Raw genomic sequence first — 25334 nt, forward strand, 5'->3', positions numbered from 1 at the left:
ATTGAGGGGCTGAATTGTTATGTGAAAAATTGAGAAATGTTACACATGCACAAACTACTGTATTTTACTGTCAACTATAAACCATTAATCCCCCAATACAGGAAACAATATAAAAATAAGTTATATTTTAACATTTTCAAATCATTTTATTAGGGAAATAATGACTTACAGGGTAGTTTTCACTTGGATACAATTTTTTATCTCCATGTAATAGTTGCCTGTTCATTGTCCCTACCACAAACTTAAGTCCTTCTTCACCATGATGCACTGTGGCTGTACCTTCTAATAGTTCTCTCCTACAAGTCCACACCACTCCCACCCTGATAAGGACTCAAGAGTCTTTGGTTTTGCTAGAATAAGGTATATCTGGTCCAAGTTTTGCCCTGTGTTTTTCCTTGTTTCTTAAATTCCACCTATAAGTAAAATCAACCAGTATTTGTCCTCCTACTTATTGATGATCTCACAGCACAGCATGTAGTCATTCATCTGGGGGTGGAACTGTGTTCATTGATAAATACATATATTCTGAGAAACTCAAATTTCTCATATTTCAGATACAGGAATTTCCTTTCCTGACACCAAGGTTATTGTTGGGCCTCAGTGCCTTCACTGCTCCCTCTGATCAGCTTCTCTCTTTTCTTTCTTTCTTTTTTTTTTCTTTTCTAGACAGAGAGAAACCAGGAGAGAAAGAGGAAAGAGCCAGAGAGCAAGAGATTGCTGCAGCACTGCTCACACCAGTTGTGAAGCCTCCTCTCCCACACACACAGGTGTAGTCTGGGGACATGAACCCAGATCCTTATACATGGTAATATTTGTGCTCTACCTGGTGCCACTGTCTGGCCCCTAACAGTATTTCTTTTATTCATTTGTATTGGGGTTTAATGGTTTAAAGTGTAATTGTTAATACATAGGAACAGTTTCTCATCTACCCATGAAAGTTCTCTGCAGAACACTCTTACCCACAACCAAAGTCCTTTTAAATCATCCATAAAAGCATTTTCTTGAATGCAGAACTGAGGTCACTATTTAAAATATACAATTAAATGATTTTACTATATTCAAATATATTCAATGTCACCCATATGTAATTCCAGAACATTCTTTATCCTAAGAGAGAATCTCAGATCTGAAGGTAGCACACAAATTACCATGCACAGTGATCTATGTTTAAGCACCCAGTCCCCACCATTGGGGAGGGTGGTTCATAAATGGTGAAGCAGACACTATTATGGTGCCTCTCTTTCTCTCTTCCTCTCTATCTTACTACTGTGATGAGGGAGAAATGTCGTAAGTATTGAAGGAGTACTATAGGTGTCTCTCTCCCTTTTTCTCTTCCTTTCTATATTGCCTTTCTCCTCTCAATTTTCTCTCTGTCCTCAGGAGGAGGACCTAGGCTGGGGGTGAGAGAGTTGTGGAAAAAACTGCAAAATTTGGGAGTTGAGTGGTAGCGCAGCAGGTTGAGTGCATGTAGTGCAAAGTGCAAGGACCAGCATAAGGATCCCAGTTCAAGCCCCCGGCTCCCCACCTGCAGGGGAGTCACTTCACAGGCGGTGAAGCAGGTCTGCAGGTGTCTATCTTTCTCTCCCCCTCTTTGTCTTCCCTTCCTCTTTCCATTTCTCTCTGTCCTATCCAACAATGAAGACATCAGTAACAACAACAATAATAACTACAACAATAAAACAATAAGGGCAACAAAAGGGAATAAATAAATATTTTTAAAAAAAGAAAATTGCAAAATTTTAATATGTACCAACAACTGTATTTACTGAGAACCACTAATTTCTCCCAAAAGGAAAAATAATACTAAATGAATGAATGACTTTTTAAATAAAAAAATATCATACTCATTATAGAGTTATTACCTATTTCTCTTCATTCTAGACCAAGAAAACTACTATCATATATATATATATACTAGCATTTTGTAGAGGATATCACATAATAATTAAAATAATGTGATACTGGCATAACACTAGACATAGATCATGGACTAGAATGAGAATTCTATAAGAAAAACACACATTCATGGTCAATTGGTTTTGATCAATTGTACTCAATTATATAATTAGAAGATAATATTATTCTCAAGAAACTATTTGAAATGACAAGGTATCGATGTGCAAAAGAAAACACATTTCTAATTCATATCACATATAAAAATCAACTCAAAGGAAATCAAAGACCTACATATAAACACTAAAATTATAGATTTATTAAAAGTTAAGGTATAAATAACATTTGAACCTTTGGATTAGGCAGTAGTTTAATATTATTTCATTTATTTTGACAAAGAGAGTGTGAGCCAGAGCATTCCTTCAGCACATGGACTACTATAAATCAAACCTAGAACATTAGATTTACAAGCCCTGTATTTTCTACACCAAACCAGTTTCCAGACCACCTAAACATTAGTTTATTTTTATTTTTATTTTATTTTTTAATTTTTATTTATTTATTTATTTAATTTAAGAAAGGATAAATTAACAAAACCATAGGGTAGGAGGGGTACAACTCCACACAATTCCCACCACCCAATCTCCATATATCCCACCCCCTCCAGTGATAGCTTTCCCATTCTCTATCCCTCTGGGAGCATGGACCCAGGGCCATTGTGGGTTGCAGAAGGTAGAAGGTCTGGTTTCTGTAATTGCTTCCCTGCTGAACATGGGTGTTGACTGGTCGGTCCATACTCCCAGTCTGCCTCTCTCTTTCCCTAGTAGGGTGGGTCTCTGCAGAAGCGGAGCTCCAGGACACACTGGTGGGGTCTTCAGTCCAGGGAAGCCTGGGCGGCATCCTGATGGCATCTGGAACCTGGTGACTGAAAAGAGGGTTAACGTACAAAGCCAAACAAATTGTTGAGCAATCATGGACCCAAAGCTTGGAATAGTGGAGAGGACGTGTTAGGGAGGTACTCACTGCAAACTCTAGTGTACTTCTGCTTTCAGGTATATATTTTGCAGTAGTTTATGGATACGTGTGAACATATGCTCTCTCTCACCGAAACTAGTGTATATCTAGGTTTTGGGACTTTGTTAGAAAGTGAACCACCTGGTATGGAATTAGAGAATACTATGAAAGGAAAGATCTCACCCGAGTAATGAAGCTGAAAGGTAGTCATTCCACACGTGAAGTCTCTGGACACAGTCTGAGCTGAAGCATGTTGAGGTGGCAATCGTTGTGTTGATTAGGTTGCGATCGGCAGATGCAATATTATTTGATATGGTTGGGAGAGGCATACGGGAAAGTGGGCCCTATCCAAAGGTTCCAGGACTGGGGGAAGTAGAGGCTCTATAGTGGAGATGTGAGGTTCCTGCTGTCTTAGGGTTCAAAAAGACAATGGATAGTTAATGTCGTCATCACATTATTTGGTAATTGGGTTAACTTTGAAAAGTCCTTTTGTTAGGGTTTGCTGTACAGTACCCAGTATCTTGTATATAGCTGTGCTATTGGTTGCTTCTGATCTACTTGGTCTAGGCTTTTGAGAGAGTCCGCATATCAAATACACAGCCTATATATTAAAAAGACTCAGTCTGTGTTTTAAAAACTTTGAGACAATTAATTTTCCCCCTCTCATATTAATTAACTAGTGATTTATATGACTACATTTTGCTAGGAGTATACATAAACACCATTCCCACCACCAAAAGACTGTGACCCATCCCTCCCACCCATTCCCACCCCCCACTGGCCCAGGAAGCTGCATGTCTACCCCTCACCACAGGGTTTTTACTTTGGTGCCCTACTTACAATTTGATCAGGTCCTGCTTTTATTTTCCCTTTCAAATCTTCTTCCTCAACTTCTGTTGATGAGTGGGATCATCCCATACTCATCTTTGTCTTTCTGACTTAGCTCACTTAACATAATTCCTTCTAGCTCTGTCCAAGATGGTCAGAGAAGGTGGGTTCATTGTTCTTGATAGCGGCATAGTATTCCATTGTGTATATATACCACAGCTGTCTCAGCCACTCATCTGTTGTTGGGCACCTGGGTTGCTTCCAGGTTTTAGCTACTATGAATTGTGCTGCTATGAACATAGGAGTACACACCTCTTTTTGTTTGGGTGTTATTAAACATTAGTTTTTAAACAGGATATTGGAGTATACAAGCAATAAAGTAAAAATAAATAGGCTTGAATTCATCCAACTTAAATATTTCACTTAATATTATGATTAAAGATGTTTTGTCTGACTAGGATCATCACCTGAAATATGAAGAGTTTTTTTTTTTTAAGATGGTGAGAGACAGAGGGGAGTGGAATTACAACACTGTTCTACCACCAGTGAAGATGATGCTTCCATGTGGTAGCAGGGAGCTTGAATCCAGGTCCTTGTAAAGTATGTATGGTAAAATGTACACTGTAACAAACGAGCCATTTCTTGGCCCCAAATATGTAGATTTTCGAAGAAATAATGTTTTATGTATTTAAATAAAATTTACCTATTAAGTAATTTAAAAAATAAAGAAAAATATTCTGATCAAAGGGCACTATCAAGAAAAATATCATGTAAAAATAATCCAAAAAATAAGTCCACAAATTATATCTAGGAAGGGTCTGGTAGACGTATTTATTTATTTACTTATGTTGTATTCAGGCCTTCACTGCACTGGAATGATTTTTTCAGATAGAGAAGCAGAGAGGGGAAAAACAAAAAAAATAGCACAGTATCTGAGCTTTTTTCAATGCAGTGGGAACCAGGGTCGAATGTGGGTTGCACACATGCAAAGCAGCACATCATCCAAGTGACTATGTTGACTGGCTACGGAAGAAGGGCAAATGCTAGAAGAAGAAGAAGCCCAAAGAGAAATATTAAAGTAGCATTGAGTTTTGTCATATCTTGTGATGGGCTCAAACTCTGGATATCTAGCACACATACAAGTACTGAGAAGCTAGTTTCTCCCTACCCCAAGGTCTGGTAGTTTTTACCTAACTTTTTGGAAAGTGAACTCTAGGGGCCACTTGGTGGAACACCTGGTTAAGCACACTGTTAACAGTGTGCAAGGACCCTGGTTCGAGTCCCCAGTCTCCACCGGTAGGGGCAAAGCTTTGAAAGTAGTGAAACAGTGTTGTGGGTGTCTCTCTTCATCTCTATCACCCCCCTTCCCTATTGATTTCTGGCTATCTCTATCTAATAAATAAAGATAGAAAAATAAATAAAAAAGAAAGTGAACAATGTGAGCGGATTCTCTCTTGAGTCCTAAATATGATAACACATTGACTCTCTTCTATTATATTTTTTCATAGATAGCAGATAGTTAACACTGTTGACTTAAACTTATAAATGGACCAGAACACAAATTTTTACTAAAACTTTTTATTCAAGGTCATGTGGGTAATAATTACATCATCAAATAGCTTGATATTCTCATTTGTATGTCTGTGATGGTATATTACATTTTTCTATTTTATAAACTTCCTTCCAGGTCATTAAAAAAAAAAGCTCTGATAGGATAACAATAATGCTCCCTTATTTAAGGGTATTAAGTATACACCTATGTATAGAGATGAGAAAAGACCCCCAAAGAGCATGAACTCATTGTTTAAAATTTTGCTTTTAGGACTAGGGAGACAGTTCAGCTGAGAGGGTGCCTGCTTTGCCATGCACACAATCAAGACCCTCTTATGCCGCACATGGAGGATGTACGACTGTACTGGGGAAAGTCTCAGTCTGTCTTTCTGTTTCTATTTGCAAAAGTTGGCCCTAGTGATGAATCCTGGGGACAAATAAAAGCAAAACCCTCCTTTCAGGGGTCGTGCGGTAGCACAGCAGGGTAAGCGCACATGGCACAAGGTGCAAGGACAGGCATAAGGATCTGGAGCCTGAAGCTCCCCACCTGCAGGGGGTGTTGCTTCACAGGTGATGAAGCAGGTCTGCAGGTATCTGTCTTTCTCTCCCCCTCTCTGGCTTCCCCTCCTCTCTCAATTTCTCTCTGTCCTATCCAACAATAGCAGTAACTACAACAATGAAAAAATGGCCTCCAGGGGCAGTGGATTCATAGTGCAAGCGCTGAGCCCCAGAGATAAACCTGAAGGCAAAAATAAAGAGCTAGGATAAGTAAAATGTGCATTGTGTGGAAGGTCTTGCTGAAGAAATTATCAGAAGGATAATTTAATGACAAGTTAGCTTTAATATAAATCAAAAATATGTTTCTCCAAGATTAAAAAATGGTATTTTCTCTCATTTTTTGAAGAAAATGAAAATCCTTTGGAGTGTATCCTTGAAGGCTTGTTTCACTTGCTGGTTCCTTAGACTGTAAATGAAAGGGTTTAATAAAGGAGCAACTGATGTGTAGATAACAGCTACACCTTTGGATAAACTCACCCTTTCCTTGGCTGATGGCTTCATGTAAATAAAGATACAACTACCATAGGTGAGGGAAACCACAATCATATGTGAAGAACAAGTGGAAAACGCCTTTGTTCTTTTCTGAGCTGAGGGAATTTTTAGGATGGTCTTGATAATATATGTGTAGGAAAGGACAACTAACAGAAATGTGACCACAAGTGTTACAACAGCTGAGACAAAGGAAATCAGTTCTAGGAAATGGGTATTGGTGCAAGAAATCTGCAGCACAGGGGAAGTATCACATATGAAATGATCAATTTCTTTGGAAGCACAAAATTCCAGTTTCAGCCCCATGACCAGTGGTGGAAAGGTAATGAGAAAGCCAGCTGCCCAGGAACTGAATACAAGTTTGTAGCATACTTTGCTGTTCATAATAACAGGGTAATGGAGAGGCTTGCAGATTGCCACGTATCGGTCAAAAGACATGGCAGCCAGTAGGTAAAATTCCGTAACTCCAAATAAGAGGAAAAAGAATAACTGAGATGCACAGCCATTGTAGGAAATGATTTTGTTTTTAGTCACAATGGTCATCAGGAATCTAGGAATACAGATTGTTGTCAATGAAACTTCCAAGAAAGAGAAATTTCTAATGAAAAAGTACATAGGAGTTTTTAGTCGTGGATCCAACAAGGTGAGGAGGATGATGGTTAAGTTCCCCATTACACTCAGCACATAGTTTAGAAAGAGAAATATAAAAATTATAATTTGCAAATGTGGGTCATCAGTCAGTCCCAGTAGAATGAATTCTATCTCTCTTGACTGATTCTTCATTTCAGATTCAAGGCCTAGTAAGCAGACATAGAAAATTGCATAAGTGGAGATGACAGAAATTCTTGAAAAGTCACAGATGTAAAAAAAATAAATAATAAGAGAGTCAGGCGGTAGCACACCTGGTTAAGTGCAGGTGGCACAAAGCGCAAGGACCAGCATAAGGAACTGGTTTGAGCCCCTGGTTCCCCACCTGCAGGGAGGTTGCTTCACAGGCAGTGAAGCAGGTCTGCAGGTGTCTATCTCTCCCCCTCTCTGTCTTCCCCTATTCTCTCCATTTCCCTCTGTCCTATCTAACAATGACGACATTAACAACAACAACAATAACTACAATAATAATAAAAAACAAGGGCAATAAAAGAGGGAAAAATAAATATAAAATACTACTAATACTACTACTAATAATAAAATAGAATGCAAACAAGTTTCATGGTTGATCCAATCTGGTAACTGAAATTCTATCTCAAATTATTATGTAGATCAATGTAAGTATATTTTAATTGTTCTGTTTAATCCATGAGTATCTTTCTAATGCTAATTTTTTTCTTTTTCTTCTTAATGTCAAAGATAATTTAGATTTGAACTGACAACTTTAAAATAAACTTAATTTTATAAAAATGTTGTAAAGCATAGTATGTAAGTATTACTTGTAAAATATTTTCTTTGTTTACTTATTAAATTATTCTCAGGGAGATTGCTCAGCAGCAAAACTAAGTGTTTTTCTTATATGAGCCCCCAGTTTCAGTCCTTACACCATTCTACATCTTATGCTTTCTTGCAGAGAAATGATTAATAGATGAAAATTAATTCTATATAAATGAATTGTTGAAAGTTATATAGACAGTTATACGAGTGTGAATTTGCAGTTTTATTAGTCATCTATTTTATTATTGATTAAAAAAAAGACCTTAACTCATCTAAAGACTTATTATTGGTTTTTTTCTTTTACCAATAATAGCAACTACTTTATTTTAGAACAATGATATTTGTAGTCAAGGCAGTTTTGAGATTCACATTTTAATAGATGATTTTCTCCTCCCAGAAAAGTTATGAATCTAAAAGTTAAACATTCTTGGGGGCTGGGTGGTGGTACACCAGGCTAAGCACACATAGTGTTACACAAAAGCATAGGCACATGGACCAGGTTGAGCCCCCGGGGGCTCACCACCTGCAAGGGGAATGCTTCATGAAGAATGAAGAGGGTCTGCAGGTGTCTTTCCCACTCTCTGTCTCTGCATTCTCTCTCAATTTCCTGTCTAATAAAAAAAGGACAACCCAGGTGTCCAACAACAGATGAGTGGCTGAGCAAGTTGTGGAATATATACACAATGGAATACTACTCAGCTATTAAAAATGGTGACTTCACCGTTTTCAGCCGATCTTGGATGGACCTTGAAAAATTCATGTTGAGTGAAATAAGTCAGAAACAGAAGGATGAATATGGGATGATCTCACTCTCAGGCCAAAGTTGAAAAACAAGATCAGAAACGAAAACACAAGTAGAACCTGAAATGGAATTGGTGTATCGCACCAAAGTAAAATACTCTGGGGTGGGTGGGGAGAATACAGGTCCAAGAAGGTTTCAGAGGACCTAGTGGGGGTTGTATTGTTATATGGGAAACCGGGGGATGTTATGCATGTACAAACTATTGTACTTACTGTTGAATGTAAAACATTAATTCCCCAATTAAAAAAAAAAGTCAAAAAAAGGAAAAATGTCCATCAGAAGCAATGGTTTAGTGGTGCTGGCATCACGCTCCAATGACTGGAGACAAAATAATAAATCAATAAATAAATATTGAATATTCTTCTAGTAGTATATGTAAAATAATGAGAATCATTTTTGTCCCTGCTTATATGAATAATTGTTAACACTGCATACTTCTGTTTTAATATATCTATATAAATAATACATAAGTAATGTTTACTAATATTTTACTTATTTATTTATTGGATGGATAAAGAGACACACACAGAGAAAGATAAAACAAGAAAAATTTAATGGCTTCCCATTATGTATTTAGTTGGTACAGTAAAAATCATAAATTTTGGCGATGAATAGAACTTCAGGAAACTCTTCTCCCTCAGGAAACCCTTAACCCAGTTAGTCTGAAGAGTTGTGAAAGCCACTCTTTCAGCTGAATATATTAAATTTACAGTTTAGAAGGTTACGTACTTTGGTCAGGGTCACAGAGAGCAGTAATAGAAGATTCATAGTAGTTCTGTGTTATGTTAGAAAGCGAATACTTAACTGATCACCTACCAAACTGGAAGCTTACAGTTAGGTATCATTAATTCTGGAACATGCACAACTAAAAGTAGATGCAGTATTATATCCAGTTTCAATTATTTATGTAGACCATCATTTTATCTCAGTGTCGTACTTCTCATCATTCCTTTATTGCAGTTTAATAGCAATTTTTCTTGTGTTTGAAATATTTCAGTCTTTTTATAATCAGCTATAATTAATCAGGAAGTGTTAAGTATTTCATCTACATAAAAATAGAAAGAGATAGGAATTCATATAACAGTGAATATCATCTGATTTTCATGATAGATTTATTTAAAATTTTAATCTATATATTTGTTTTAGATCATACTTACCATATGCAAGGTATGTTGATGTGATTTTCCTCCTGGTAGAAATGAGTGAAAAACAATGAACATTCTTTCTCTTAAAAGTTTAGAAAATATTCAATTATTTTAAAAGGAGGTTCAATTTAGTGATTTACTGGTGAATGATTCAAAGCACATAAACATTTTATAAATTATATGAATATGTAAGCATGTATTTTTTTCTCATTTTCACCCATACTGACAAAATCACAAGACCCAGATATTATAGACAATTCAATTAGAGTTGACTGTCTTGCTAGAAAAGATACATTTTCTGCTATTCTCTTATTTAATGTAGAAAACACATTTCCATAAAAATTCTAATTTTAAGAAAATATGAAGATCCTTTAGCTGAAAAGATTCCTTCAAAATTCTCAGACAAAAGAAATCCAAATTTTGTGACAAAGAATGATTTATTCCAATTGCACACTAACAAAAATCAGAATTTTATTGTTTTGCTCATAATAGACACAGGGGATTAATTGAGACAGAGAGGAAAGAAAAAGAAGTGTTCTCTGGAGAATGACTCTGGACGTAACAATTAGTTTTGAGAGAGAGAGAACAAAGAAGGACAAAACCACTACAAATTGCTTTAACTGAAAGACTGAAGGGATAGCATCCCAAAAGAAAACTGGTTTTGATTCTATTCCTAATATGCTTATAATAATTTCAGGTATTCCATTATCCTTGAATAATCTTATCAATTCTACTTATAGGAATCTTTCCTGATTTCAGGATGGGACAAATAGTGGTTATTCAAAAAGACTTCCATGCCTAAAGCTCCCAAAACCAAAACTGAGCAGTGCTCTAGAGCCCCCTTCTCTCTCTCTCTCTCCTTCTCCCTTTCCCTCTCCACCCCCTCTCTCTCTTTCTCTCTCTCTCTCTCTCTCAATCTCTCTTACTATCTCTGTCTTTATCTGCTTCTCCCATTAAGTTAAAACAAATAAAAATATTCTAAAAGACTTCCCATGTAAATTAAATTACATAGTATTAGATTTTCCTGTTACTTTTCCACACTGTATTATGTCTTCAAGTTCCATACATCTTCTCACAAATGATAGTATTTCTGCATTTTTAATGTATGATCAATATGCCATTAAAAAGCCTCAAATAAATTGCTCTTGCCTTTTTACCAGTTATCTCTATCAGGAACAACAAAATAGACCCCTTTTTGGGCCCCCCATAAGACCTTGTCCTCAACTTGGATCAACAATGGTAGAGAATGTTCCATCCTCCAAAGGGAGGATGGACAACATACTCTATGCTATACTTGAGGAAGATGGGTCAATATTGGGGCAGCTCTCCTCATGACCACAGAATGTGAGTTCAGATCTACAGGGATACAGAGGTCACATAGGCTCCTAAGCTGAATATGGGCCCCAGACCAAATCAAATAGATGGGGTTTACAGTCAACAATATTTATACCCCTTAGAGCTACTCTCTTCCCTGATGCAGCTTTCTGGTCCTTTTTCTGTCCATGACATCATCTCCCCAGACAATAACTTGGATCCACTGGCATATCAGATTTCAGGCTCAGCAAAAACAAAAAACAAAAACAAACAAAAAAAAAAACCACTAGTATAGCCACAGGCCCTTTGGAATATATTTGAAATATACCTACTAGCTATCAAAAAAAAAAAAAAAATGGAGTACCCCCAACTCTTCATCTGTGCTATTCCAGCCTTTAAGTTCATGATTGATCAACAATATATTTGGCTTTGTATGTTAACTCTGTTTTCAGCCACCAGGTTTGAGATGCTAGCAGGATGCAGACCAGACTTCCCTGGACAGACAGCTCCACCAATGTGTCCTGGAGCTCTGCTTCCCCAGAGCCCCACCCTACTAGGGAAAGAAAAAGACAGGCTGGGAGTATGGATCAACCTGTCAGTGCACATGCTCAATGGAGAAGCAATTCCAGAAGCCAGACCTTCAACCTTCTGCATCCCACAATGACCTTGGGTCCATACTACCAGAGGATTAAAGAATAGGAAAGCTATCAGGGGAGGGGATGGGATACGGAGTTCTGGTGGTGGGAATTGTGTGGAGTTGTACCCCTCTTATCCTATGGTTTTCCTTTTATAAATAAAAAATAATGTTTCCTTTTTATAAATAAAAAATAAAAAAGCACCCCAACTTTATGCACTTGTCCATCTTTGACATTGATCTAAGTGTCCATTTTTATTCTGTAATATAGTGCTTTAATTACTGTTGCTTTGTAGTATAAACGGAAGTTGGAGAATGTAATACCTCTGTATTTTTTCCTTTTCTCTCAAAAATGCTTCACTATTTTCCCCATGGAGAATGATGGGTTTGTCAGAAATTGTCTTTATTATATAGAGGTATTGCCATTATATTTCTTATTTCTGATGTATCTTTATCATAAATGGATACTGGATCTTGTCAACTACTTTATCAGCATTGATTGATATGACACTATATCTTTTGCCTTTTTTTGTTGTTGATATGGTGGATTACATTGATTGGCTTGTGAATGTTGAACCATCTCTGTTTTCCAGGGTTAAATCCCACTTGTTCTCAGTAAATTATTTTCATGGCATGTTGCTGGATTTGATTTTTCCAAGATCTTATTCAGAACCTTTGCATCAATGTTCATCACTGATAGAGGCTTATAATTTTCTTTTTTGGTGGAACTCTTTCCTGCTTTGGGAATCAGAGACATTAGTTTCCTATAATGTTTTTGGGACTAATTATTTCTGTTTAATTTTATGGAAGAGTTTGAGGAGAATCCATATTAGTTCTTTGAAAGTCTTACAGATTTTGTTAGTAAAGCCATCAAGGTCTGGTCTTTTAAACTCAGGAAGATTTTTTTTTATTCTAATTCAATTTGTATACTATCCACTGGCCTATTTAAGCTATCTACTTCCCCTTGGGTTAGGCTTGAAAGGTGGTATGGTTCTAGAAATGCATCCATATCTTCTGTGTTGTCCAATTTATTTGCAGAGATGTTCATAATATCCATGTATGATTCTGTGTCGCCCTATCTTCAGCTGTAATCTCACCTACTAATTTCTGATTGTTTTTATTATAGCTTTCTCTCTTTTTGTGAATGTAGCCAGTGTTTTAAGTGTTTTATCTCTTTTTCTAAATTATTCTTTTGAGGAATAAGCTCTTTGTTTCATTTATGTTTTGGGTCACCTTTCTGGTTTCTATTTCATTAATTTCTGCACTCATTTTGACTATTTTCTTCATCAGGATGGCTTTTAGTCTCTCAGCTGCTCCTTTTCTAGTGGACTCAGTTGTGATGTTAGATAATTTAGCTGAAAGGTCAACAGTTTGTTAATATGTGCCTGTATTGTTATGAGTTTAGGACAGCTTTTGTCATATTGTACATGGTTCATTTTCATTGTTATCCTAGTAATTTTTAAGTTTTTTTAATTTGATTTCTTCAGTAACCCAGATGTTATTCAAAAAAATACTGTTTAGTATTCATTCATTCATTTATTTACTTGTTTCTTTTTTGTGGTTGATTTCTAACCTCACCACCTCATGTTCAGAAAAGATACCTTTTAAAAAAATATTTTATTTATTTATTAATGAGAAAGATAGGAGGAGAGAGAGAAAGAACCAGACATCACTCTGGGACTCCAGGGTTATCACTGGGGCTCAGTGCCTGCACTAGGAATCCCCTGCTCCGGGAGGCTATTTTTCCGTTTTGCTGCCCTTGTTGTTTATCATCACTTCACCATTTGTGAATCAGGGGCTCAAACCAGGATCCTTATGCCTGATCCTTGCACTTCGTGCCATGTGTGCTTAACATGCTGCGTTACTGCCCGAACCCCAGAAAAGATACTTTTTATAATTTCAGTATCCACATATTTATTAAAGCTGTCTTTGTGTCTCAACACATGGTAGGTCCTTGAGAATGTCGCATGTGCACTTGAAAAGATGTATATTCTTTTGGGATGAAAGGTTCTGAATAATCTGTTGTGCATTTCATCTATGAGTTCATTTAAGGCCTCTATTTCCTTGTTGATTTTTTGTTTGTTTGTTTTGTTTTTTTTCTAATGACTGGTCTCTTGCTGTGAGTGGTCTGTTAAGGTCTTCTACTATTATTGTGTCTCTGCCAATGCTTCCTCTGAGGTTAGTAAGTACTTGTTTTATATATTTGATTGCAGTTATTTTTTTTTCCTTTTTATTGGATAGGACAAAGAGAATTTAAGAGGGAAGAGGATGATAGGAGGAAAGATAGACATCTGCAGACCTGTTTCACCTCTTGTGAAGTGACCCCCTACAGGTGGGGAGAGGGGGCTTGAACCAGGATCCTTTTACTTCATACTATGTGTGCTTAACCTGGAGTGCCAACTGCCCAGCCCCCTTGTGAACATATATTGACAATGGTTATGTCTTCTTGTTGGATTGATCCTCTGACCAATATTTAGTGTCCATCTCTGTCTCTTATCAACTTCTTTGCCTGAAAATCTATGTTATCTGATATTATAATAGCTGTACCTGTCCTTTTTTACACATTATATACATGACTGCCTTGTTCCAGCCTATCACCTGGAGCTGCTGTATTTCTTTTTTAAAATTCATTTTTCCTAAATTGAGGTATTGATGTTTTACATTTGACAGTAAATACAATAGTTTGTACATGTATAACATATCTAAATTTTCCACATAACTGCTGGGATAGCCTGAAGGTGCTTCTTCCCGAGCTAGTGCTCTCTGGGTTGGAGAGAACTCAACTGGAGCCAATCTAGGCTGCTGCGTGGGAGAGGGATCCGTAACTCATGCCGCACTAACTTCGTAGGAGATACACTCTGGAACTCTCGGAGCCAGAAAGCAATTTCCAAGTGTCTTTAATCAGAAGAGCAGCTGTTTTTATACTCTCCAAGTAGGGTGGAAACAGGATGTGATATAGAGAGGGTGGAGCGAAAAGTGACTGGTGGAAGATCAGGGTGTGACAAGGAGTGGGGGTGGAGTAGGTGAGAATTCTACTACTAAACCACCAATGCCCTGGAGGGAGTGTGGTGCTTTATGTAAATGTAAAAGTGATTTATGTAAATAGACCAAAGCTTTGAATGGGATCAAATCTATCCCTATATAGGCATATGTTTAAGCAGAAGCCAGGGGGAGCTGGCATACTATCCAACATCTCCCCCTTTCTTTTTAACTATTTGCCATAGTATCAGGAGTGCGGGGCACTTTGTGAGGCAGGGAGACTGATAAGAGGCACACCTTTTGGGGTTCTACTGTCCCTCCTTGCTCAACCTCTCCGTAGAGAGAGAGAGACTAACAGGATTGACACACCCCTCAGGCTCAAGCCCTTCCAAGCTCAACCATATCCTCACAATTCCCCAACATCTCCCTCTTACTTAATGGCCATATATAACTGGGTCAATGTCTGAAAAAGGCTTCATCTCTGTCAGGGAAATAGCAGTGTAGGGGTGAACAGAAACCTGTTGGGAAGAAAGCAGAATGATAGCATCTAAGTGTCTTCAAAAAGAACTAGCACAAGACAGGGAGGGATAAGTAAGAGTAGCAAGAGACAGAGTGAGCCTGATGGGTGGAGGAGTGGGGTCCTGATAAGCCAAGGGGCTAGAGGGGTGACCTGGCATTGCAAAATCCCGAGTCAGCTGGCGGAAAGTTCTATGAACTGCTACAGTCATTCTTCAAGAAGTCCAGCAGTATAAAGGGAGTGTCCAGCAAGTTCTATAGAAGCATCAGTCCAATGTCAACGGCCAGGAAATAAATGCCACATGTCTATCTTGATGGAGGAGGACAGCCACTAGAACTTTTCTTCTCTGTAGAGAGTGACCTGGAACCGCCAAAACATGATGGGCGAAACAGAAGCAGGAAGAGCAGACACCAATGGTTGAGAGAAAGGCAGTAGGAAAGTCTTGTCCTTTGGAGTCTGTGAATCAGGTTCTCCAGATTGTGTTAGGTCACATCATGGGTTTCGGGGGATGGCTGTAATTGTGGGTGATGTCAGAGGTCAGGGGTCCAAGATGGATTTCTGGGGATTCTATATGAGCAGATGCTTCTTTATGCGAAGGCTTGTCATAGCTGTAGTCAATTACTTATGAAAAAACTTTGTAACAAATTAGAAGTTTACTACAATTGATAATTCAATTATTATAATTGGTTTAGGTATCTTTATAATTTCGTGTAAAGGTCATCTTATGTGACCTCATGTAGCAGTCTCTATATAGCAAAATTTTCATACCAAATTTAAGTCACATATATTGATTCTTAACTATTTTTACATTGGGTTTTTAAGCAAACTCAGGTTACTAGAGTTAACACATTTTAGTGACAATTTTTTGGGGGGGTACATTTACAATGTCAGATTGATGCCAAATTTCTTGTGGATTAATTTCCACAAGATAGCTTACAGGACATTTTTGGGGGCCCTCCAAAAATGTCCTGTATAGAGGATTTGTATTTTAACTTAGGAGATGATGAATTGTCACATTGAATATTTAGAGTTTTACCTTAAACACTCAGTTACTTTAATGAATTGATTTTACCTCTTCTCATAAGAATGTAGCTTCAAAGTTACAATTTAACCATTAAGTTAATGTTTACCAAACTTGAAACACACATATTAAACATATAGTTTATAACACACAGGAGGAGAAAAACTTGTAAATAAGACATATCATTTCAAATGCGAATTTAGATCTACTGTCATAGTTTTAGCCCAGCTTAGGACCCAACCCATCACTACACCCACCATGCCAAGTAACAATAACAGAGGGCGAGCAGAAGGAGGAACCCACGGTATGTGGGAACTTCCAGCATAGAAATAACTGGCTGGAGCAAGAGAACAGCTCGAATTCGGAGCCTGAGATTTTATGGACCACCCCTGTTTTAGAAAGGGGTCACCCAACTATGACAGTAAAAATTGGTAATATTCCTTTTAAGTGTTTGATTGACACGGGAGCAGATAAGACAATCTTAAGACAAGCAGAGGTTCCCCAGAGTTGGGAACTCCTCCCAGGACCACGCTTTCATGGTATTGGAGGATTGACTCAGGCATTCTGCACACGAGATTCCCTTGTGTGGGAAGATCCAGAAGGGACTACCAGATGCTTTCAGCCTTTATTAGCTGATATAAGCACCAATTTATTGGGAAGAGACTTGCTGGAATCTTTAGATGTAGTGATATCCTCAGACACCTCTGCAGGACACCACACTCACTCCTGTGAGACTGCTAGACCCAACCAGCACCCCCAATACCAGCTGCCACTGTTCGTAACAGAACTCCCCGCTTAGATTGGCTTTCTAATGAGCCTGTCTGGGTGGAACAGTGGCCTTTGCCTAGGGAGAAGCTAGAAATTTTAAAAAGAACTCATCCAAGAGCAGTTATCTTTGGGACACATTCGTCATTCTTGGAGCCCATGGAATACTCCAGTCTTTGTGATTAAAAAGCACTCAGGAAAATGGCGCCTCCTCCAAGATCTTCGTGCAGTTAATAAAACCATGCAGGTTTGGGGCTCCCCCCAAAGGGGTTTGCCTCTTGCTTCCGCAATTCCCACAGGAATTCCAATCATAGCTATTGATATACAGGATTGTTTTTTCTCTATTCCCTTACACCCACAAGATTGTAAACGTTTTGCTTTCTCTGTTCCTTCTATTAATAATGCCAGCCCTGCTGATAGATTTGAATGGGTGGTACTTCCCCAGGGCATGGCTAATAGTCCTACTATTTGTCAAGATGCTGTTAAATCTGCCCTTTTTCCATATATTCATAAGGGCCTTAAGATTTTTCATTATATGGATGATGTGTTAATATGGGGAGAATTAGATACAGATCTCCCCACCCTACGTAATTTTCTAATCCCTGCCTTAAAGAGAAGTGGACTTAATGTAGCTCCTGAGAAAATACAGCTAATTCCTCCAATATCTTTCTTAGGCTCAGAGATTTCCCTAACGCAGATTCGTCCTTTAAAACCTTGTGTTACTTTTCCTTCTAATCTCACTCTTGCTTCTTTACAAAGTTTTCTTGGAAATTTGAATTGGCTTAGGCAGTATCTTTATCTGCCTACGAGCTGCCTGCAACCACTGTTATATCTGTTAAAAGGAAACAAACAGCCCTCCTCAAAGCGTATGTTAACCCCCGAAGCCTCCTTGGCACTGGAAAAAGTTAACCAGGCTCTCCAGGACATGCACCTCGTTCGGTTCTCCCCCTCCTCTCCAGTAAATCTTCTAATCTTCAACTCCACCCCCACGGTAGTGGGGGCATTGTGGCAGAAACATGGCGTTCTCGAATGGCTTCATACGCCAGTAGGCAGAGCTCCAAGACTCCTTACCGAGATTGATGCCTTAGCATTTATGGTTCACCAAGGAAGAAACAGACTGGTTCAGGTCTTAGGAAGGGAACCAGATTCAATCATTCTTCCCTTTTCTCTCACAGATACAGAATGGCTCATACGCCACCATTCTCGTTTTGCCATAAGTTTAATGGGTTTTCCAGGACAATTAGATAATCATTTTCCCTCTAATAATTTGATAGCTTCTTTACCTCTGTTGCCTCTACTAGTACCTAAACTTTTCTGTCGAGATCCCATCCCCTCTGCTCCTACAGTGTTCACTGATGGTGGAAAAAAGGGAGCTGCTGCCCTTATATATTATCCAGACCAGCAATACCCCAAACCTCTCTTTACTGAACTTCCTGATAATTCCCCTCAGTACAAAGAACTTTATGCTGTTTTCCTTGCATTAAAAGTGATTTATGTAAATAGACCAAAGCTTTGAATGGGATCAAATCTATCCCTATATAGGCATATGGTTAAGCAGAAGCCAGGGGAAGCTGGCATACTATCCAACACATAACAATACAACCCCCATTAGGTCCTCTATCATCCAACCTATCACCTGGAACTACTATATATCAGATATATGTTCCCCAGAGTTAAAGGATAGATGAATCTTGATATTATTTATGTCAATGCATACATATTTATTGAACTCTCGTATAACTAGACAGTGTTTTAAATAAAATGGATATTTTGTATCTTAGAAGACTATAGGCTAGAAAAAAAGACAAATATCTTGGTAATGAAGATAATAATCAGTTTATGGCCATTAAGTCATATCATACATGTGATACACTTAATCCAGTATATACTGACATGGAGAAAGCACTTAATAAATGTTGCTGATGATATAAATAATCATTACTTTCTTAAGTTTCTCCAGCTAGATAGGTAGATGGAGAATTGTAGAAAAGAGAGGGAAGATACAAATAGATACAAACATACAAAGAATATCAAAAAAAACGAGCAAGTCCAGTATTGCTGAGGTAGAAAAGACTTTTGGAGGAATATGAGATAGGTTTTAAGAGTTAAAATCAGTTCTCATCTTTATAGGTTAAGTTTCACAATTGGTAAAAAGTTTCACAGTGCTGCAGCCATCCCTCTTCTTTCTCCTCTTCCCTCTAAATTTTTCTGTCTTGGTATGAGGGCAAAGATGTGGGCTTGGAGACAACACCAGGTGCTAACATCCATGTTTAGTGGAGAAGCAATTCCAGAAGCCAGACTTCCACCTTCTGCACCCCATGATGATCCTGGGTCCATGCTCCCAGAGGGATAAAGAATAGGGAAGCTATCAAGGGAGGGAATTGGATATGGAGCTCTAGGGGTGGCCATTATGTGGAAATGTGCCCCTCTTATCCTATAGTCTTGTCACTATTTCCATTTTATAAATAAAAACTTAAAAAAAGAGTTAAGATAGGGCTAAATTTTGGAAGTCCTACAGTGCTTCATTGACTTTATTTGTATTTTTATTACTGATTTAAAAAATATTTGCTTCTTTTCATGTGGACCTCCTCTCAGTAACCCTAGCAAGGCAGGATTGATAGTGGAACATGTCTTCAATTTCCAAATGTTTATAATATTTATTTCTCCCTCATACTTGAAAGATAATTTTTCATAATATAGTATTCATGACTAGCAATTCTTATCTTTTAATGATTTTATATATCATCCCACTCCCTCCTTGCTGCAAGGATCTATGATAAGAAGTCTGATGGTTCTTCCTGTATGTTTGTTTCTTCCTTTCTCTAGCATCCTGAAATATTTTTTCCTTGTCTTTAGTTTGTATAGTTTTACTATAATGTGTCTTGGTGGTGCCCTTTTGGATTCAATCACATGGGGGTTCATTCAGCTTCCTGAATGTCTATGTTTTGAATATAGACCAGCCTTGGAAATTTTCTGCTAGTTTCTTTGAATATGTTCTTTTCTACTTTCTCTCTCTTCTTTCTCACAGATCCCAATAATTTTCATACTCTTCTTTTTGATGGACTCTGCTATTTCACGGTGAGGTGCTTCATTTTTCATAAACCTTTGCTCTTCAAAAGCTTCAGAGTATGATGTTTGTGTCTTCTACAGTTGATGTTCTCACCTTCACCTGATTTAGTTTACTTTCTAAGTCCTTTCCTGAGTCTGAGCTGCATTCAATATGTCTTTCACACACTAGCTCTGTTAATAACTTTTCTTTATTCCCTGTGTTTTGTCATTCTTTGGTAAAAACAATCTTTGAATCCATCTCTGTGTTCTTTGATCTGTTTGTTTAGTTTATTTTCTTGAATTGATTTAAAATGAGTTTCCTGAACTATATCTCTATCATTTTTTGCAGATCTGTTTCTAGTCAGTTGTATTTTATTGAATCTGTGTGTGTTTATTTCTCAGTTTCTGCATTTAATGTGGCTTTTGTTGTGAGAGTAGATGACCTTTTGTATGTTTCTCTTATTTTTGATATTACTTATTTCGGACCTAATTTTAGTTATTTAAGTCCCTTTAGTTGCTTTAGGGTTCCTTTGTTCCTTTTCTTATAAATGTTTAAGGTGTGCAATCAGGTTGTTTACTTGAGCTTTTTCTTGTTTCCTAATGTGTGCTTGTATGACTATAAACTTCCTCTCAGCCTTAACTGTGTTCCAAATATTTTTATATCTTGTGCATTCATTTTTATTTTATTCTGGAAACATTTTAATTTCTTCCTTAATTTCCTCTTTGACCCAGTAGTTGTTAGGTAGTGTACTAAAAAACTCTCAATATTTTGGGACTTTTATTAAGTTTTTTTGTTCATTGTTAAATGTTAATTTAATCCCACTGTGGTCTGAGAAGATGCTTGGGAGAATTTCAGTGCTCTTATATTTGTTGACATTGTCTTTGTGGCCTAACATATGGTCTATCCTTGAGAATGACCCATGTGGACTTGAATAAAATGTGTCTTGGAATGAATGACTCTGAAAATGTCCAATAGTTCTTGTTTATCTATCTATTCATTTAATTCCCTTGTTTCTTTATCAATTATCTGCCTAGATGATCTTTTTTGTTGAGAGAGCAGAGTGTTGAAGTCATACTAATACCGGGCTGCTATGATATATTGCTGTAGTTCTTTCAGTAGATAATTAATGTATTTAGATGGCCCCTCATTAGGTGCATAGGTGTTAATAATTAAGTCCTCTTGGTTGACTGATCTTCTGAGAATTAAGTAATGTACACCCCTATCTTATATTATTTTATTTATTTTTAAATCTATTACATCAGATATTAGAATATCTATTCCTGCCCTTTTTTTGTGGCCCATTAGCTTGTATAATAGATTTTCATCCTCTCACTTTGAGTTTGTGTTTGTCCTGTTGAGTATCACTTATTTGACTCTCAGTTCCTATAACTACTGATCAGAATTCTATCTCTAGTTTATTGTTTCCCTGTATTATATAAATGATGTAGAGTGTATATAGATATTACATATGGCCTATTTCAATTAGCACAATATTTTAAGATTCAGTTGTGATATATATGGCTTGTATGTAACTTACTTTGTTAAACCATTTAACAACTAAGGAACGTTGATGTTTTTCTGGGTTTGGGATTTAACATAACATGTATTTATAGATTAAACAGTTAATTTGAAAGATCACTTTTATTTTCTGTTGTGTTGTTGGAAAAGTCATGACATAATTTTGTGTAGACAACCATAGAAAAATACATCGTGACTTATATCAGACAACTCAATAAATCACTTATGTTACTCCTTTGGGATTCTTTCACTTTACAGTTTATTTAAAGAAGGTTGCCATTGTAATTGCCAATAATTATTGTTCTGGAATCTGATCCCCAGAGATTTTTTTTTTCATTATCTCAAGAGATCCCTTGACTTTGTAGTAGAACATTATAAAACAGCAATATTTTATTAAGGTACAAATGGCAACATAGACTCTCTTATAAGATGACACTTATAATCAAATGGTGCCTTGAGTTTTATTCAGTTGCTGCTTTATATTTCATTTCACTTTTCTAATTTGAAGAAAAACAAATGAAAAAATTACAGGGACACAATTTTATAGCATGCAAATTACCTGGAATACAATATGGATATTCATTAAAATCATTGATACCTGAGTTCTGAACATCAGTGTGAGTATGAATTAGAGAGAATTTGAGAAATATTTACAGCTACACAATATATACACATTGACTCATCCCATGAAGTAATTTTCAAATATATGTAGATACATTTGAATATGTCATATGTACTAGGTGATAAAATATGATTGTGAAATCAAATTGCAATCATGTACTTTTATTTAAATCTCTTTCATGTACACATGTGAAAAACATACAAATCACAATAAGTTAAACTTAGGTAGTCATATAGTTCACTGTTAACTGAATTTTCATGTTTTATAAAAAAATTAATGGTAGCATTATCTTATAGTTGCACACCAACAGGTGTTTTAATCTATTTTATTCCACAGTTACATACAGTTGTTTTTTTTCTGATAGTCTTTGTGAATTATGTGTCACTGGATAAAATGATGTGGAAAAGTAGACAGCAATTATTTTAATTTGAGATAAAGTAGAATGAAAAAGTTATGTTATACCCATGTAGTAGCATCAATAATATAAATCATCTATTCAAGTCAGAGGTAGAGCACTTCGGACACATGAACACTAACATTTTCATATTATATATGCCCCTGATCTTCTTCCACCCACTTATTCAGTGATCTAATAAGTTAAATTGCTTAAAAGGGTTATATTACTAAGTCACTAGAAGTTTACTTCCTGTGTAACATTTTCAGCTTTCAATATTTTCAATACCTAGGAGTGTCCTCCAAGAAAAAAAGAGAAGATTGCAAAACAGCTCACTTGGACATTATGCTCTTTTTAAAATTTTATTTATTTTGGGGAGAGAATCAGAGAGAGGAACACACAGAGAAACACCAGAGCACTGTTCAGCTCTGGCTTATAGTGGTGTGGGGGATTGAACTTGGGACTTAGGAGCCTTAGGCATGAAAGTCTGTTTGCATAACCATTATGCTATCTCCCGTGCCCAGACAGTATGCTCTTTTGCTATGCATGAGACTCAGGTTCAAATCCAGCTCCCACCATATGTGACGAAAGCTCTAGTGTTATGGTCTCTTTCATTTACCTGACTCTTGACTTCTCTGTCTCTATAAAATAAATGAATTAATGAAAGAAATATAGTGATGAAATTAAAGAATGAGAGAGGGAGAGAGAAAAGGAAAGAAAGAAGGAAAGAAAGAAAGGAAGAAAGAACGAAGGAGAGAGAAGAAGGAAGGAAGGGAGGGAGGATGGGAGGGAGGAATAATGTATAGAGGCAGTTGAGATTAGGCATATTCAGGATACTATGGTCATAGACAAAAAGAATATCGACAAATAAACAAGAATTTCTAAGACTTTTCATCCACTTAAATATTTGTTTTATAATGTTAATAACTTCCGATGTTTGGGAATGAAGGTCCAGACAACTCTGATTATCATATTATTTTGTAAAATATTAAGGACCTATATGCTATAGATGCTACAGTTAATTCCTGTTTTAAAACTTATGTCACTATTCCCAACGTAATGATAAAATTATTTGTTTTTACATTTTGCTTTGGATTTTGAATATAACTTTACTTTTTGGTCAGAACTCACACAATCACACACACACAACACATACACACACACACACACACACACACATCTTTCTAAACAAAGGCAAATAAGTTGCATGTGATATAAAGACATGAATAGTTTACAAAGTTTGTCTTCATCTGCCATTTATAACATTGACATCAGACATGGAAAATCTTGGTTCCTTTCCAAATTAAAATTAATAAACGGGCATGAGAGCAATATTAGAACAAAGCTAACAGTGGCAATCATAAAGAATGCGTAATGATACTTTATTCATATATTTGTATGTTTAATTCTTTTGTAGATTTTATAAGGATTACAAAAGAGAAATGAAAAACCAATCAATGGATTTCATTCTTGTAGGACTAACAGATGACCCACTATTGCAAATTGTAATTTTCCTGTTTCTATTTCTTAACTACACATTAAGTCTGATGGGAAACTTAGCCATAATACTCCTTACCTTGCTGGATTCACGCCTGAAAACACCAATGTATTTCTTTCTTCGTAATTTCTCATTTTTGGAAATCATATTCACAACAGTATGTATTCCCAGATTCCTGGTAACCATTGTGACTAAAGATAAAACTATTACGTACAATAGCTGTGCAGCTCAATTATTTTTTATTCTTTTACTGGGAGTTACAGAATTTTATCTTCTTTCTGCCATGTCCTATGATCGTTATGTTGCCATATGTAAGCCCTTACATTACCCAATCATTATGAATAGCAAAGTATGTTATCAGCTTGTTCTTAGTTCTTGGGTAACTGGATTTCTAATCATTTTTCCTCCATTGACCATGGGGCTCAAGCTGGATTTCTGTGCATCAAGAGTAATTGATCACTTTATGTGTGAAACGTCTCCTATCCTGCAGATCTCCTGCACAGACACACATGTCCTAGAATTGATGTCTTTTATCTTAGCTGTAGTAACACTTGCGATCACCTTGGTCTTAGTGATTATCTCTTATACATGCATCATTAGGACCATTCTGAAATTCCCTTCTGCCCAGCAAAGGAGCAAAGCTTTTTCCACCTGCACTTCACACATGATTGTTGTCTCCATCACCTATGGCAGCTGCATTTTTATGTATATTAAACCAACTGCGAAAGAAAGAGTGACTGTATCCAAAGGTGTAGCTTTGCTGTACACTTCAGTTGCCCCTCTACTAAATCCCTTCATTTATACTTTAAGGAACCAGCAAGTGAAAGAAGTCTTTTGGGATATGCTACAAAAATTATGTTTTTCAAAAAAACGACTGTAAAAATACTGCAAACTACAAACTTGTAAAAAACAAAATGTTTCACGTATTTCTTTTGTTCATGTTGTTTTTCCAACTCTTTGCTTATCTTATGTAGATTTTCATGAAGAATCTTGTAACTGTTCTACCATACAGTCTATTTCTCCAAACATTTTGCCCTGTTGCAGTGACTTATTCCTTCTAGTCTGTAGTCCCGGTTTTAAATAACATCTCCTTGTTGCATTAATTTCTAGAAACCATAGTTTACAAAATGACTTCTGTGTAGGTTAGGTTTGCTTTATGTATTTTTACAGTATGCCTAAATATATAGTTATACTTATTGCTCTTATTCCAGACACTTCAAGCAGCTTAAATTATATTCTAAGAAATTTCAGTGTCAGAAAGAAACTAGCATGCAACCCATTGCTACTCAGTGCACAGTTAATGTTATAATAAAGGTCT

The 25334-nt window shown here is 36.7% G+C and overlaps 2 protein-coding genes across 2 annotated transcripts; one reads left to right on the plus strand and one right to left on the minus strand.

The window, feature by feature from the left end:
• Positions 1-6177: 6177 nt before the first annotated feature.
• Positions 6178-7128, minus strand: LOC103109114 (olfactory receptor 6C6-like). The gene has a single exon (XM_016186018.2). It carries the CDS (start codon positions 7114-7116, stop codon positions 6178-6180), a length of 939 nt encoding a protein of 312 aa, XP_016041504.2. The 5' UTR covers positions 7117-7128.
• A 16829-nt stretch (positions 7129-23957) lies between these two features.
• Positions 23958-24896, plus strand: LOC103109115 (olfactory receptor 6C6). Its single transcript, XM_007518122.3, has one exon. It carries the CDS (start codon positions 23961-23963, stop codon positions 24894-24896), a length of 936 nt encoding a protein of 311 aa, XP_007518184.2. The 5' UTR covers positions 23958-23960.
• The last annotated feature ends 438 nt before the right edge of the window (positions 24897-25334 follow it).

This window comes from Erinaceus europaeus, chromosome 7 (assembly GCF_950295315.1).
Source record: "Erinaceus europaeus chromosome 7, mEriEur2.1, whole genome shotgun sequence".
Taxonomy (NCBI): domain Eukaryota; kingdom Metazoa; phylum Chordata; class Mammalia; order Eulipotyphla; family Erinaceidae; genus Erinaceus; species Erinaceus europaeus.

Coding starts and splice junctions, on each gene's coding strand:
- LOC103109114 (XM_016186018.2), bottom strand. CDS start 7,116: ATGAAGAATCAGTCAAGAGAGATAGAATTCATTCTACTGGGACTGACT.
- LOC103109115 (XM_007518122.3), top strand. CDS start 23,961: ATGAAAAACCAATCAATGGATTTCATTCTTGTAGGACTAACAGATGAC.